Here is a 17,870-nt window from a genome sequence, read left to right as displayed (position 1 = left end):
CAGGGATGATAATGGAATATTTAAAAGATTAATCATTGATAAATAAAAACAGTTCAAATATTTTTTTTAAAAAAAGAAGGCTGATAACGAGGCCGGGCACAGTGGGTCATGCCTGTAATCCTAGCACTTTGGGAGGCCAAGGTGGGAAGATCACTTGAGGCCAGGAGTTCAAGACCAGCCTGAGCAACATAGCAAGAACCTGTCTCTACAAAAAAAAACCCAAAAAAAATAGAAAAATTAGCCTGGTGTGGTGGTATGCATCTATAGTCCCAGCTACTTGGGAGGCTGAGGCAAAAGGATCATTTGAGCTCAGGAGCTTGAGGTTGCAGTGAGCTATCATGACACCACTGCACTCTACCGGGGGTGACAGAGCGAGACCCTGTCTCAAAAAAAAAAGCAAAACTATTTGGCAATGGAAATGAACAGACCACCTCTACCAACAATAACATGGATGAATCTCAGAAACATAATTGTGAATGAAAGAGCCCAGAAAGAATACATAGTATATCATTCTATTAAAATATACTTCAAAACTAGGCCAAAATAAACAATAAAAACAAAAATAAAATATTGTTTAGGGATGCATACCTAGGTATAATAAAGCTATAAAAAGATTGCAAATTTTATGATCTCCATAAAAATCAGGAAATAGGTTACCTCTAGAAGTGAGGGGGGGGAGTGTGTTGGAGGGTGTGCTCAAGAAGAGCAGGCGAGGGCCTCTGGGTGCTGGCAATATTCTGTTTCTTGACCGGGATGATGGCTCTATGTTCCCTTTTAAATAATTTGTTAAACTCTTATTTTTATGTAATATTCTGTCTCTTGACCTGGATGATGGCTGTATGTTCTCTTTTAAATAATTTGTTAAACTCTATATTTGTCATATTATATTTCTTGACCTGGATGATGGTTATATGTTCTCTTTTTAATAATTTGTTAAATTCTACATTTATATCTATGTACATTCCTATACATATGTTATATTTCACAATAAAAGGAGTTAATAAAAATCAGAGGTCCTGCTTCACATCTTCACTCACCTTATTCCCCTTTCCAGAGATAACCACCATTAATAGGCAAGTTTCTTTCCATATGTGGTTTATTCTTAATAATGTTAGAAAAATAAAATTTGTGGTTTTGGAAAGTGTTAGGGGTAATAAGATGTAGGTCTAGGAAAAAAGGAAAGAAAAGAAAGCTTGATTATTTCAGTAAAATCAGAAAATTAGAAAAATGAAACAAAGAATGGTAAAAAAAAATGTAAGATGGCAGGGTTAAATCTAAATAAAAAGAAAAGAAATCAAGATCAAATGAGCTTTATCTGTGGAATGTGTTTAGTTTGCTACTTTAGTAGGTTAAAGGGAAAAGAATGTTTTTCCTGGCATCAAAAAAAGCATTTAATAAAATTTGGTACTCTGTGTTCATTTTGTTAAAATGCATCAAGCTGCACCCTTGTGACATATGTGCTTTTCTGTATGTTACATTTGAATATGAACTTTATTTTTTTTTAAAAATCACGTACATTCCTGGTAATGAAAAAAAATTTTAGGCATCCAGGGATAAAAGAAAATTTATTATTATTATTTAATGGTAGAATACAGGTATCTACAAGAAACCAATAACAAACATCATATATAATGGTAAAACCTTACCAGTATCCTCATTAAAGTGAAAATGAGACAAAGACGCCCACTATCTATCTTCTCCTTTATTCAGCCTTCTTCTGGAGGTTTCAGCCAATACAATAGAAGATCAGGAAAAAAAAAAAAAAGAGGTACACATATTGGAAAGAAAGGGCTGAAAGTTGGAATTAATAGCAGATGATCTGATTGCCTATAAAATTCAAGATAATTAACTAATGATATCTAATACTAGAGTTCAGAAAGCTGGCTGGATAAAATTTAAACTTGCAAAAGTAAATCACTTTCCTGTATATTAACAACAACCAATTAGAAAATAAAAGAGATATCTATCTCTTCACAATTTTATGGAAATTTATAAAGTACTTTTAAAAAAAACAAGAAAACAATGAAACTGTATTGGTGGACATCAAAAAAGACAGGAATAAATGGCTAGAGATTGTTATTTCATGGATTGCCCCAAATAAAATCCCCAAGAGACTTTTAGAATTTAATCTTTATTTTGATATTATTTCAGACTTATTATTTCAAGAATGGTAAAAAATTCTTCTGGCTGAGTGGGGTGGCTCACACTTGTAATCCCAGCACTTTTGGAGGTGAAGGCAGGGGGATAAGCTTGAGCCCAGGAGTTTAAGACCAGCCTGGGCAACATAGCAAGACCCTATCTCTACAAAAAATTTTTTAAAAAATTAGCCGAGCATGGTGGTGTGTGTCTGTGTCCTTGCTACTGGGGAGGCTGAGGCAGGAGGATCACTTGAGCCCAAGGGTGCAGGGTTACAATGAGCTATGATGATGCCAGTGCGCTCCAGACTGGGTGACAGAGTGATACCCAGTCTCAAAAAAAAAAAAAAATCCTTCACCGAGATTCCCCAAATGTTAACATTTTATCTCATTTGTTTCATCCTGCTTCCCCTCCTCTCCCTTTCCCCTCCATGCATAATACATATATACATAGATATATGTATATGCATATTGCTTTTCTCTTTCAGCTATTTGAGAGTTAGTTGCAGACATGATGGCTTTATGTCTGAAATACAAATGGGCCAATAAACATGTGAACTAGTAAAATAAGAGAAATGTAAATTAACCTGACTCCAATTTGTACCCATCAGATTGGCACAAAAAAAGGATAAAGACAGCATGAAAAAATAGGCACTTCCATACCCATTGCTGGGAGTATAAATTGGTCCATCCTTTGTGGAGAGCAATATGGTCCTATAACAGCAGTGTAACTATAACAATTTTAAATGCATATTCCTTTGACACAGAAATTCTACTTCCAGAAATACTCAAGCACTTGCATATGAATGTATGTAGAAGAAGCTTTGTTAACAGTATTATTTATAATAGTGAAAACATTGGGAACAACCTAATCATCTGTGACATTATCTCAGTTACAGAGCCTTTTTCTGCCTTTGGGCTAGAAACTAAAACCCATTTCCCTGGTTGCTGTAAGCTCCTGCTTACTCCCTGGGGTAAAGAGCAAGTGCTTGTGGCATGGAAGAGAAGATGGGTCAGACCTCACAGGTACACATCGCTTAGCTGCATGTTCCCTTCTGGATACTATGAGAAATAACTTCTGCATACGGGTTCAGTTTTAATTTTTCACTTTTTTTTTTTTTTTGAGACAGAGTCTCACTCTGTTGCCCGGGCTAGAGTGAGTGCCATGGCATCAGCCTAGCTTACAGCAACCTCAAACTCCTGGGCTTAAGCGATCCTTCTGCCTCAGCCTCCTAAGTAGCTGGGACTACAGGCATGCGCCACCATGCCCGGCTAATTTTTTCTGTATATATTTTTAGCTGTCCAAATCATTTCTTTCTATTTTTAGTAGAGACGGGGTCTCGCTCTTGCTCAGGCTGGCCTCGAACTCCTGACCTCGAGCGATCCACCCGCCTCGGCCTCCCAGAGTGCTAGGATTACAGGCGTGAGCCACCACGCCAGGCCTACTTTTACATTTTCTAATGGAAGTTCCAGAATAAGGTAAACCAATTCTACGGAGATTTTATTAGCAGCAAGTAAGTTTTAGGAAAATGGGATTTGCACATGGAGAATTTGGAAGAGGATTTAAAGAGCTATTTTATAGACTCTAAACCCAGTTTCATTTTTGTCAAAGTTGAGGAGTCTATAATGAAAGTTAATGCTTAGTCTCCATGGTATTAACCCCGACAACTTCCCATAGTTATTCAAAATGAAATGGCTTTTTAATATTTAGTCACTCTTAAGCTATAAATATGAGAAAGAAATCTGTAGTTACCGACTAGAGAGAGGATTTGCCTCTTTACTTCCAGCTATAAGGATCCTTGACGTCTAATGTTTATTAAACATTAATTAAATGCTCTTTACCCAACAGTTTGATTTGCACAGATCTGTTTTTTTTTCTTTTGAGATAGGATTTCTCTCTCTTGCCCATGCTGGAGTACAATGGCACGATCATAGTTCACTGCAGCCTCAAACTCCTGGGCTCAAGCGATCCTCCTGCCTTGGCCTCCCAAAGTATTGGGATTATAGGCATGAGCCACTGTGCCCAGCAGATACGGAAATTATTAATAGAAGCCAGTAATTAGGCTAGACCAGCAGTGTCTGATAGAAATATTATGTGAACCACAAAATTAAACATTTTCTATTACCCACGTTAAAAAAAGTAAAAAAGGTGACATTAATTTTATTCTTTTTAACCCAGTATATAAAAAATGTCATTTTAACATATAATCAATATAAAAACTAATAATTTTACATGCATTTTGGAGTACTAAGTCTTTGAAATCCTGTGGGTATTTTACATTTAAAGCATGTATCAGTTTGGACCAGCCCTGTTCAGCTGCTCAATGGCCGTATGTTATGGCTAGTGGCCACCCCGTTGGACAGTGCAGAGCTAGACTGCAAGTTCCAGAAGACAGAGATAGTAATCATCTTATGACTGTATCCCCAGCACCTACCACAGGACATGATACATAGCTGGTGTCCAGTAATGTTTTTGACTTAATGAATGATGGATAAACATAAAACCATCTTTTTACTGACTCCTCAATGTATAATCTGTGTGAGTTATAGTTGTCCCAGAAATAGTTGGCAATACTTATAATGGAATACATTCTCTGCTGAACAGCCATGTAGAGAAAATCTAGAATATACTATATTTCTTTTCATATTTGCCCAAAAGCAGCTTTAAAATTTATATATTGGCTTCAGGTAATACAGCAAATGACATTATAGAATTCTTAGAGTTCCTTTCTGTTGACCATAGCAACTCTGCTATGTTTTTTCTTTAAATTTGTCTCATTAATTCTTAGAGCATTTGTGTCTTTAGAAGACCATTGCATAATCTAATACTGGTCTCCTGAATCATATATCTCTTAAGCATAATAATATCAAAGTCCACTGAGAGTTGGACACTGTTTTAATCACCCATGTTACTGTTTACTTTGACCTGAAGCTAAAGTCAACAAAACTTGTAGTACCAGCTATGTATCTCCAATTGTTTTAGGTGTCATGGGTGATACAGGATAATTATTATACATGACCTTTGCCCTTGAGGAGCTTATAATCTATTTGGATATGAAAAATGAACAGACAAAATTAAATGCCAAATTAGTGGATTCCCAACTGTTCAGTGTTTTCTGTGTGCCCTAGGTTTCATCATACGAAGGTGAATACACATACATTCCTCTTCCTCAGCTCACAGCCTCCTAGAAAGATGCATATACAAACCAACAAACATCTTTTAACATAACACATGCAATAAATCTATGAGGTACAGTAATAATATCCCCATAGACAAACGAGGGAGCTGAGAACTCAGTGAAGGCAGCAGTTAGAAAGAGCCTGGATTCCTCATCCATAGGAGGGAGCCCTTGCTCTTGTGTCCATACCACTTTCTGTGGTTTAGTACTAGAAAGAGAAATTGAGTTCTTCCTTTAAGGTAAATCACAGCTCATTAGTAAATTTGCCAATTGATTATAGTTTGCCTAATATTAGATTTGTGTGTTTGCACAGGTTTATTAATTGTACATGGATGCCCTAATATTTGAGTAGTATGGTACTGAACTGGAAGGCCCTAGGATTTGCGTGATGAGAAAGGGCTGCACAGGCTAGCCTTCAGGCATTTCTACAACTAGGGATTAAAGCGTAGGGAGACCAGGCCAAGGTGTAAGAGAGGGCTTCTGTGCTTTCCAAGCAGAGACCAACTTAAACAGGCAGCAGTGAGTGTGAGAGAGAAGGCAGGACAAGGCTAGTGGGGGAGAGGCTCTAAAACTGCAGCCCCCAGGCCCTGGCCCACAGACCGGTCTGTTAGGAACCCGGCTGCATCACCGCCTGAGCTCCGCCCCCTGCCAAAAAAAAAATCGTCAGCTGCTCCCCATCATTGGCATCACCGCCCGAGCTCTGCCTCCTCCCTGCCCCACCCCCACCCCCACCCCGTGGAAAAATTGTCTTCCATGAAACCAGTTCCTGGTACCAAAAAGGTTGGGGACTGCTGCTCTAAAATGCTGGGCAGAGGACTTGGTACTTGAGGGTGAGGAACCATCAAAGATGCTCAAACAGGACTAACAGGTTGGACCTGAGTGACTCAGTGATTAACTGATTTTTGTTTTGTTTTTTTAGTTGCTCTAGATATATGCAAAATTTCTTGTCAGTTCTTGTTTAAAACCATACCCTAGAAAGTGGAATTTTGACTTAAAAAAAATAAGGCCCGTATTAGGTTGGTAATAAATGTTTATTTGTATAACAGATGTTTATTAGGTGTCTAGCATTGTCCTAATATTAATTAATGTCTATTAATAGTATTTATTACTAACATGTAAAAGTAGATGCATCTTTAGGGCAATAAACAACTATAGTAGCTTCTTATTCCATCCAATATATATTTAAGCATCTTTGGTTCTGAAGCTATGTGAGGGTTTGCATAGGGTATAAAAAATTGTAAGGATAATATAATAGAAATAATAAATTTTTTTGTTTTTATTCTAAAATAAACTTGAAGTAATTTTTAGTGAACTAGTTGATGTAATTTAAACTTAAGAAACCTTTCAAATATAAATTGTAGAAATAGCTTTTCTTAGTAAAGTTTTTAATAGGACGAAAGATGTCCTCTGAGATAAATATAAGGATATGTTAACCATCATATCTGGAATGGTATTTAAATTCTAAACTTTGCTATAACTCCTTGACAGCCAGTTTTCATTTTAAGTATATAATTATATCTTGTGGAAAAATCATAAATTTTGTGTATGTATATTTTTATTTATACATGACTCATTCACATTTGTGATTATATTTATGTAGTTCTCTAATATTCACAGCTTAATTTAGTTGGCCTGTGTTTTTTTCCTCCTCTAAGGAAATAAGCAAATTTGTCCTGTAAGCTTTTGGATGATTATTTGAATCTTCCCCGATTCTCTTTTAAAGCTAAAATGGTTGTTACCTAATTTTGTTTGTGCTTTTAATCTGGTAGGCCACTGTGGAAAAATGTCCTCTTCTCTCCTAGGCCACAGACCTCCACCAGCACGAAGTGGACATCGTTGTGTGGCAGACAATACCAATCTATATGTGTTTGGAGGTTATAACCCAGATTATGACGAGTCCGGAGGGCCAGATAATGAAGACTATCCTCTCTTCCGGGAGCTTTGGAGGTATCATTTTGCTACAGGAGTGTGGCACCAGATGGGCACAGATGGCTATATGCCCCGGGAATTGGCATCTATGTCACGTGAGTGCAAGCATTTCTTCACTTCACTTCATGAAATGTCTGCGAGGCCAGGTTCAATGTCACACATTTCTTGTTAATAATTTCTAATACTGTAATATGATTTAACCCTGTGGATGGATAAGCTTTTTACTAGGATAATAATACAGCATGGTGATTCATAATCACTTGGGTCCTGAGTTTGAATCCAGCTGTATACTATTTGCTTGCCAGATAAATTTTAGCTTTAATTTCCTTACCTGTAAAGTGGGATCTTAGAGGGTTCAGTATAAAGTATCATATACATTTGATCTTAGCCAAAAGGCCAAGAAGCAATATAAAGTATCATATATATGCTGGGCAAAATGTAGTAGAAAATCAACAAATGGGACTTATAATGATGATAATTAATAGCTGTCAAGTGAAGTACAGGCATACCTCAGAGATATTGCAGGTTCAGTTCCAGACCATTGCAATAAAGCAAGTCACACAAATTTTTCTTTGGTTTCTCAGTACATATAAAAGTTCTGTTTACACTGTACTTTGGTTGATTAAGTCTACAATAGCAATGTGTCTAAAAAAAAGTACATACCTTAATTAAAAATATTTTACTGCTAAAAAATTCTAATGATCATCTGAGCCTTCAGCAAGTCAATCTTTTTACTGGTGTAGGGTCTTTCCTCGATGTTGATGGCAGCTGACTGATCTGGGTACTCGTTGCTGAAGATTGGGGTGGCTGTGGCCATTTCTTAAAATAAGATGACAATGAAGTTTGCTGCATCAATTGACTTTTCCTTCCATGAAAGATTTCTCTGTAGCATGCACTGTTGTTTGGTAGCATTTGACCCACAGTAGAACTTCCTTCAAAATTGGAGTGAGTCTTCTCAAATTCTGCCCCTGCTGTAGCAACTCAGTTTATGTAATCTTCTAAATCCTTTGTTGTCATTTCAACAATGTTCATAGCATTTTCATCAGGAGTAGATTCCATCTCAAGAAACTACTTTTTTTGCTTATCCATAAGAAGCAACTCCTCATCCATTCAAGATTGATTATGAGATTGCAGCAATTCAGTTACATCTTCAGGTTTCATTTCTTTTTTTCTTTCTTTTTTTTTTTTTTTTGAGACAGAGTCTCACTGTGCTGTCTTGCAGGCTTTATTGCTCCATTGACACAGCACAGGCAGAGTAGATTTAGCGTAATTGTTAAAGGTCCCAGGATTTTTGGAATGGTAAATGAACACTGGCTTCCACTTAAAGTCACCAGCTGCACCCTTTTGTGGTTTTTTTTTTTTGTTGTTGTTGTTTTTTTTTTTTGAGACAGAGTCGCACTCTGTTTTCCAGGCTAGAGTGCCGTGGCGTCAGCCTAGCTCACAGCAACCTCAAACTCTTGGGCTCTAACTATCTTCCTGCCTCAGCCTCCCGAGTATCTGGGACTACAGGCATGCACCACCATGCCTGGCTAATTTTTTCTATTGTTAGTAGAGATGGGGTCTCGCTTTTGCTCAGGCTGGTCTTTAACTCCTGGCCTCAGGCAGTCAGTTATCTTAGTGAGATCTTCCAAATACCTTGCTATAGCTTCTATATCAGCACTTGCTGCTTCACCTATAGAGACAGTTTCTTTCCTTAAACCTCATGGAACCAAACTCTGCTACCTTTCAACTTTTCTTCTGCAGCTTCCTCGCCTCTCTCAGCCTTCATAGAATTAGAGTCATGGCCTTGCTCTGGGTTAGGCTTTGGCTTAAGGGGAATGTTGTGGCTGGTTTGATCTTCTGTCCAGACTAGTAAAACTTTCTTCGTATCAGCAATAAGGCTGTTTCCCTTTCTTACCATTTGTTTGTTTACCGGAATAGCACTTTTAATTTCCTTCAAGAACTTTTCCTTTGCATTGACCACTGGCTGTTTGGCACAAGAGTCCTAGGTTTTGGCTTATCTTGACTTTAGACATGCCTTCCTCACTAAGCTTAATCATTTCTAGCTAAAAAAAAAAGTCAATCTTATAGAAGTAAAAAGTAAGACAGAGGATACTAGAGGTTGAAAAGGGTAGGGGGAGGAGAGGGATAGAGAGAGATAAAAAGCGCAGTATCTTGCGAAGTACGATGAAGTAAAGTGCAGCGAAGCAAAGCACTATAAAATGAGGTATGCCTGTACTTCACACACGTTATCTATTTAATCCTTGCAGCATCCCTGTGATGCAGGTACTGGAATGATTGCCACTATACAAATGAGGAAAGTGAGTCTTTAGAGAGGCCCTAAGGGTAATGGCTAAGGGTCCAGGCTCTGGAGCCAGACTGCCTGGGATGAATCCTAGCTTGGCAAGGTTCTTTTTAGGAAACCTTTGACAAGTTATTTCTTTATTTATTTTGTAGAGATGGGGTCTTGCTGTGTTGCCCAGGCTGGTCTCGAACCCCTGGGCTCAAGTGATTCTCCCCACCCACCTTGGCCTCCAAAAGTGCTGGGATTATAGGCGTGAGCCACTGCACCCAGCCAGACAAATTATTTAAACTGTTCTCTACCTCTGTTTTATCATTTATAAAAATTGAGAATATATTAATAGTTCCTACCTCATAGGGTTGTTGTGAAGATTAATTTAGGGAGGTTAAATAACTTTCCTGAGGTCACACTGTAATTTAAACCCAGCCCTTGCTGGCTCCAGAGCTCATGCTGTTGACTACTGCACTGTATCAATTAAAGAAGTGGTTTAAAAAGAAAGCCACTGAAATAATACAGGAGCACTATTTTGAGAGAGAGAGAAAGAAAAAGAGAAAGTGTGTGTGAGAGAGTAAGTGAATCTGTGTGTGCATGTGCGTGTGCATGTGCGTGGTGGCAGGAACATAAGAGATACAGAGAGGAAGAACACCAGAGTTGACTGCAGGATATTGGTGTGTTTCTTTTTATCTGGTAGAGGATTAAAAATGACAGAAGCCATAATTTTATATGCAGAGCTCATTTCCCCGACAAAAACAGAATGATTCTTTAATCCCTTCATCCTGAGTCCCACTGGGTCTTTGCTTCTTGGCTAAGGCAAAGATGATCTCTGCTTTGCTGCATACTTGGACTGTTTTGAGTAGCAGTGGTATAGCGTAGTTCACATGATTCAGTATTGTTATACATAGTATTTAGTGAATTCCACAAATATGTATTGAGTGCGTGTCATACCTAACAGTGAACTATACCATACATTCTATACAGTGTGAATTAGACCTTTATCTGCAGAACTTTATAGTACAGGTTACATATCCCTCACTCGAAATGCCTGGGACCAGAAGTGTTTCACATTTCAGATTTTTTTTTGGATTTGGGGATATTTGCATTATACTTATCATCCGAAATCCAAGCATTTCCACTGAGCATGTCAGTGCTCAAAAAGTTTCAGATTTTGGTGCATTTTGAATTTTGGATTTTCAAATTTGGGATATCCAACCTATAGTTAGGTGTCAGTGGTTCGGGCTATCTTATGAGAGCATTAAAGCAGATATTTCTGAGTTTCTCAGATATTCTGGGTTTATGTGGGAACACATTGCCAGTAGCCAGTATGTAAATGGAATTTGTGATTTTCCTTCCCCAGTTGTGCTGCATGGAAACAACCTGCTAGTGTTTGGAGGTACGGGCATCCCATTTGGTGAGAGCAACGGCAATGATGTCCACGTCTGTAATGTGAAGTACAAGAGATGGGCTTTGCTCAGCTGTCGTGGGAAGAAACCCAGTCGCATATATGGACAGGTACTAATTTGTGGCCAGTTATGGGGGATTTATTTGTTCATATTTTTCGAGTCTGAGGACTATGTCAGAATATTTGTGTTGCTACCTTTTGTTTTTAAATGGAAAATGAGTTCCATGTGGTTAGTATTGGATTTTTCAGTTCTGATGTGAAATTATAATTTGTAAATCTAGTTGTTTGCCATTTCCTTTCCTTCTCTACCACCCCCCAACTCTTTGTTTCTAATTCAATTTAAGGTCATGACCTAGACCTGTATGGAAGTTTGTTTTAATGTCAGAAACTTACCTCCACCCTATGCCAAAGAGAGATTGGGCTCCACTATGGTCTGGGTCTTGTCATCTTTAGAGTGATAGGATTCTTTGAAAAGTTTTCTGACGTAAGTATTAGAGTAGATGATACTTTCACTTGGTCAAGAGACTTTTACGTGGATCTGAGATAAAACATAAATCATGTAGAGATTAGTTTAGGTTCCAGTGCTTCAAGCCTTAGGTCTGAGAAGTCATATTCAGAAAAGTGGGGAGCAACCCATTATACATCAGAAACTCTGTGACAGTAATGGGCTAAGCTCAAAACAACCTAGCTTTGGCTTCTTTCTCAACTAGCCTAGCGTAAGTACTGATAAATGGTTTTTAAGCTTTCACCTCAAAGTTATCCATTTCCTGAATAATTCTGCCTTCTGTCATAGGAGGCATTTAAACTCTAAGAAATGGCCATAACAATAGCTGAACTGACATTGAAGAAGAGTCTGATGGAAAATATCAAGTTCCTTGAACTGCCAAATTTAGACTTCCTACGTAAGGGATTCTAATGGCTTATTTTCATATCTGTTTCTTCTTCTTGAAAGCATTTTTCTTCAGACTGCTTATAAAGAGAGGCAGCTTTCAAAGGAAATGCTCGTGTCCTGGGTCTATAAATTCTCTGATTGGCTAGGACCCTTAAGGATCATCTTGCTCGTCTAGGTGGAACTTGCTTTCTGATAAGTACAGCTTTACCTTTCTATAGGTATTTTCCAGGTTCTAAAAATAATCTCTGGATCCTCTAAAGTCTTTAGCCCTTTAAGGGTCTGATTTTTTTAAAGATTAAAAAGTAAAAGAGAATTTCATAAAACCCAATTCTGCGGTATTCTGGTAAGTTGACATTCTTTAATCAAGTGTTAACAAGTCAGTCTTCACCTTTCCTTGTTGTCCAGGCCATGGCCATCATCAATGGATCCCTTTATGTCTTTGGAGGGACAACTGGCTATATTTACAGCACAGACCTGCACAAATTAGATCTCAATACCAGAGAGTGGACCCAGCTGAAACCAAACAACCTATCCTGTGATCTACCAGAAGAGAGGTAAGGTTCAAGGATTAAAGCTTATTTATTCTTTCTTGCTAACATTTGGCCTCTTTTAGAGTATTGGCAATATGAAGAAAACCCTTTGGCCCTAGTTAAAATAGCTAACTAGCTAATAGATCCCAGGTCCAGTAGTAAACAAAGATCTGTAGTACAGGCAGGTCTTCCGGTGAGGAAGTGGTTATTTCCTTCTGAACTGTAGAATGTTTTCATGTCATTTCTTCTTATACTTTAGTCTTTTTGCATTAGGAAGATAGTAACACTTTGAAGAAGAAACCAGTGGTAGCGGTTGTAACTAAATTTCATATTACAGGCAAAATAATTACTTTCCAGTTACTTTTTTATTTTCCTTCTTAACTTGCATATTAGAGTTCTTTGACTCATTTGCTCACAGATATATCCCCAGTATAGGGCACAGTGCCAAGCCCACAGTGGTACCCAGTGAATGCTGATTAGATGAAAGGAAGGCTAGATGGAAAGATGGATGGATGGATATGTGGCTGGAAAGGTCATCCCTTTTAAGTGCTCTGTTAAAAACACTCAGATACCACATGGTTCTCTCTAGTTGTTATATTTTCTAGTAAGTAGTTCTAGATCTTTCACTTTTCTTTCCAAATAGCAATTGCCTCTTCTTGGAATTAAACTTATTGAAACATGTGAAGAGATTTTTTCCCCCCTCCAGTTTAAAAGCAAAGACAGTAAACAATTTTTTATTCACTCTATTTCGACTAATCCAATGTCTTTGTTGCATTTAAACAAAATGGCATATAGGTGCTAAGGAAGAACTTTATTGAGGTATGTTAGTGGGCTGATTCTTGCAAAACTACCATAAGAGGACTTGGGGAGATGGCCTGTTGCTGGTATGATTTTAATATAATTTATTTTGTCAACACCAGGGCTTTCAGGAAAAGGAAGAAATAGATTAAGTTTTCAAAGCATTTTCACTGGTTGCTTTCTTTGAATCATTTTATGGACATATTGTAAATTGTTTTAGCTTCTAGCTACACTGCTGGATAAAAGTTCTGGTAGGTGTTTCATATTGTATTCACAGCTCCATGTAGCACAATTTTCTGCTAAATAAGTATCTTAATTTGAAAACTCATTTTCAGTCTCTAATTAAATGTATGCTGATCACTTTAACACTCTGTAATAATTTTCTCCCTTATACAAAGTTATCACAAAAGATTATAGAAAATACAAATAAGCAAAATGAAGAAAATAAAAAACAATATCTATACTCAGAGGTAACCAGGGTTAACATTTTGGATTATATCCTTATAGTCATTTTTCTGTGCATGTTTTGAGTATCTATAAATTTTTAATGAGATTATAACTTATCTGCTCTTGTGTAACTGATTTTTTTCAATTACATGAAAAGTTCTCAATATATTAATCATCCTATATGAATTATTATTGGTTGCATATTGATTCATTTTATACATATTCTATAATTAATGCAACCAATTCACTATTATTAAACACTTTGGTTGTTTCCAATGAATTTTTTTTTTTTTGAGAGTCTTGCTATGTTGCCCTGGGTAGAGTGCAGTAGCATCATCATAGCTCACTACAACCTCAAACTCCTGGGCTCAAACCATCCTCTTGCCTCAGCTTCCCGGATAGCTGGAACTATAGGTGCACGCACTCACTGCGCCTGGCTGATTTTTCTATTTTCAGTAGAGACAGGGTCTCATTCTTGCTCAGGTTGGTCTCAAACTCCTGAGCTCAAGCAATACTCCTGCCTTGGTCTCCCAGTATACTAGGATTACAGGCATGAGCCACCATGCCCAGTCTTCCAATGAATTATTATCATAAATAATGATGCAATAAAAACCTTACAGCTAAATCTTAGATAGATCATTTTTTCAATTAATTATAAATGTATTTTATTGTATGTTTTCAGATACAGACATGAAATCGCACATGATGGGCAGAGGATTTATATCTTGGGAGGTGGTACTTCCTGGACAGCTTATTCCTTAAATAAGGTATATTAAAAAAAAAAAAAGAATAAAGGGAGAAGGAGAAGGATAAAGAGAGGCATGTATCATGCTAAGCAAGGCAATCCTGTTATTTTAGGTATTTTAATGTTTTAGCAAGTTCCTCATCAACACCTAGTTTGTGTCAGAAGTCTTTATATTATAGGGTCAAACTCTGTGCCCCTGTTATGCTTTCTTGTCAACAGTTGCATTTATCACACACTAAAAATACTTTATGAAAATTATACCCTTATGCTGGATGAGGAAGGTGACTAAAAGGAAGATATAGTAGCTTAAATGGAACAACTAATTGGAATTGGAACTAGGGTTCTCAGAACGTCACATCCCTGTCATCGTCAGTGCTGTGTAACTAAAAAGACAGGCTTGTTTTGGGGCTGCACTTCGCTAACTTTAGAAAGCTGAGACCTGAAGGGCTGTAATTTATCCATCCCTGTGGCATTTCTAAAATGTCATAGTTACATATGCCAGGGAAAATCTACATTAGGCTGCAGAGCTCCTGGCCTGCCTTGGAACCTTAATGGTCCTTTTCAAGTTTTGTCAAAACTATATTCCCGTGCTCCCTTACCAACACTTGCTTTTTTCTGTTATTAAAAATGATTCATGTTCATTGCAGAAAATGTGGAAGTTGCAGAACAGCATACAGAAGAAAATCAGGGAATCATGTGTACTTCTGTTTCTTATTCAAACATTTTTCTTTCATTTTTTTCTGTGAATTTTAAAAATTAAAATCATGTATGTGTTTAATTTTCAACTGCCTCGTTTAATGTTTTGCCTTATATTAAAATTAGGTAAGATCAGAAAAAAGCAAAACAAAAGAAGAAAAACTTTTCAACTAAGAATATATGTTTGCACAGACTGTTAATTAAAAGTCCAGTTTTCTGTATAAAAAAATCAGTGTACCTTTCTGCATAATTTTGCTGTGTAACTAAAACTACTCTAAAAAATAAAGTCTATTTTTTAAAAATCTATTTTTAGGCTAGCTAAAATTAGTTATTTATCTGTGTATATGTTCTTTTTTTTCTCCAAGATCCATGCATACAACCTTGAAACAAATGCGTGGGAGGAAATTGCAACAAAGCCCCATGAAAAAATAGGTAAATTAAAAGTATTGATTCATTTATCTTTAACAAATGTATATTATCCTTTTATTTGTTTTGGAAGGAAAAAAGTAATTTTATTGAGTTACATGGCAAGTAAAATATCTGTTTAACTGGTATTAGAAAATACTTGTGTTTCTTAACCCAATTATTATTCTTCCTTAGCAATTGAGTAAAGTGACTTTTTTTTTTTTTTTTTTTTGAGATAGGGTCTCACTCTGTTGTCTGGGCTAGAGTGCAGTGGCATCATCATAGCTCACTGTAACCTCAAACTCCTGGCCTCAAGTGATCCTCACACCTTGGCCTCCCAAAGTGCTAGGATTACAGGCATGAGCCACTGAGTCTGGCCTAAGCAAAGTGACTTTTAATGGAGATTGTTGAATTCGGTGGCAGAAGTGGTTGAAATATGGGTAGGATAAGAAATAGGAGCTTAAATCAAGATCTGCCTATATTTTTGTGGGTAAAAGGGCTTGGGAAAGCCACTAGTAACCCCTGTGCCCCTCCCCCACTGTTTCCCTGGCACCTTAGCATTGTACTATTGTGAGGAGACTTCTGATGGCTTTTGAAATATGGAAGGATTGAAAGGACTAGTTGATGGTTTGCTTAATGCAACAAAGGGATTGTTTTGAGTTATTCATAGTATGCCTTTCACTATCTCATATCAACATTATTCCCAGTCTTTTTGTGAATAATAGAATTTCTATGTTTATGTGTTTGGCAGGTTTTCCTGCAGCTCGAAGGTGCCACAGTTGTGTTCAAATAAAAAATGGTAAGGATTCTAAATAACATTTTGCTTCCATTTCTGTAATTGTATGTGGTAAAAATGTCTTATTTCCTAATGATAGCTCCTCAAAAGAGATACATAATTTTGGGAGGAGTTTATCTCTTACAGTTTAAACTTAAAGGAAAGGGAAACCTATAGAGTTATGTCTCTCTTATAGCAATTTTCATAAAGTAAACTAGTACAGTGTTTGGTTTCCCTCAGTTATAACAACAGAACTCAAAAATTTGTGATAAATAAGCTTTTATTGCACCACCTGATCTTTTAGCACCCCACCTTAGCAGATGTCTGTGATTACGGTCTTGAATGCTTATACAATAGAGACCTCAGTGAACATTGTATTAAAACTGTAATAACTCCTTCAGAGTGCTGTTTCATGAGGTTGATTCTGTTCTGTCTGATGCCAAATAGAACTCTTAGCTCATTCTTTGGCCATATTACAACAAAGGCATCATATGGCATCAGAAAGCAGCTGTAGCTGCTTTATCTAAATGTGATAAATGACTCCTCTTTGGGTAACCTTCCTGTCTTTTAATTTACAGCTTATTTTATAGTTTGAGATAGCTCCTTAAATTTTTCTGGGAGGAAAGTGTGTATAAATGAGTTAGATAGCCTGTATTCTTTTAGCAGCTTAGTTCAGATTTAAACTAGGATTATTCTGCCTTCTCTAGTACAGAGGGAGTTTTTATTATGCTTCTGCTTTGGGGATAAGATTTATAGATAGTGGCATTGTTCAGCTTTGCCTCTCTGAGAATGGAGCTGTACTTTAAAGTTTTCCTTGACTCCTAGCTATAAAGTTTCCAGTGCATTTTATACTTTAATTAAGTATTGGCTTAAACTCGATCTAGATCTGAATTAAGACATTTATTCATTTAATTCCTTGAGGCCAAGCACCATACAAAATGGAATTCAGTCTTAGTTCTGGGCATTTAGTTTGAAGTTTACCATAGCCTTTGTTGCAAGTTGTCTATTTTTCTAATTAGTTACAAATAACTGATTTCACCCCCCCAAAAAACACATAAAAAACTACCTTTCATTTTAGGAAAATTTTGTTCCTAGTAAAGACCTGTATAGATCAAATGAAGTTTCATGTTGTCCTCTTTGGGCTGAAGAAAGCTTAGAAGAACCTCTTTTATGCCCCCAAACTGAACATTGTGATGATTGTGTCTCCTGAAGTTAAATGTCTGCATAAAGGACATTTGTCTCTATGGGCAGATATTCTTATATATTCTTTCCAGGACATTATTTTAAAGAAAAATTTGCAAACTGGTGACCTGCAGATGTGTTTTGTTTGGCTCATATGTGTATTAAAATTTTTTGAATTAGTGGCCATCACTTAAAAATCAAATGTTTCTTTTTTTAAAAAAATCCACATTTCCAGCTTCTTTTGAAAAAATGGCAGATATAGAAATTGCCAACCTGACATCCCCCATGGTATCAAATAGCTGGAACATGCATAGCTATCACCTCTTTTAGAGCATAAGCACTCCTGTTTGTTTTCCCTAGACCTCTATTTGTTTTCCCTGGACCCCCTTGCTGGTTCACTTTTTGTGCCTGGAACCTGTAGGTATTTGAATTTGAGAACCATGACATGAAGCCTCCTTAGAGGCTTATATCCTTAGT

The 17,870-nt window shown here is 37.0% G+C and overlaps 1 protein-coding gene across 2 annotated transcripts in view; it reads left to right on the top strand.

The window, feature by feature from the left end:
• KLHDC10 (kelch domain containing 10) overlaps nucleotides 1-17,870 on the top strand; it is a 51,650-nt gene that overhangs the window by 27,470 nt on the left and 6,310 nt on the right. For both annotated transcript variants that reach the window (XM_045565502.1, XM_045565503.1), the window contains 6 exons: nucleotides 7,117-7,338; nucleotides 10,879-11,033; nucleotides 12,221-12,369; nucleotides 14,273-14,357; nucleotides 15,397-15,463; nucleotides 16,188-16,235. In XM_045565502.1, coding sequence (XP_045421458.1) covers nucleotides 7,117-7,338; nucleotides 10,879-11,033; nucleotides 12,221-12,369; nucleotides 14,273-14,357; nucleotides 15,397-15,463; nucleotides 16,188-16,235 — 726 coding nt within the window. The remainder of the gene's footprint in view (nucleotides 1-7,116; nucleotides 7,339-10,878; nucleotides 11,034-12,220; nucleotides 12,370-14,272; nucleotides 14,358-15,396; nucleotides 15,464-16,187; nucleotides 16,236-17,870) is intronic.

This window comes from Lemur catta, chromosome 11 (assembly GCF_020740605.2).
Source record: "Lemur catta isolate mLemCat1 chromosome 11, mLemCat1.pri, whole genome shotgun sequence".
In the NCBI taxonomy this organism is placed as follows: Eukaryota; Metazoa; Chordata; class Mammalia; order Primates; family Lemuridae; genus Lemur; species Lemur catta.
Note: the sequence above shows the minus strand (reverse complement) of the source record. Positions and strands in the feature narration are given on the sequence as shown.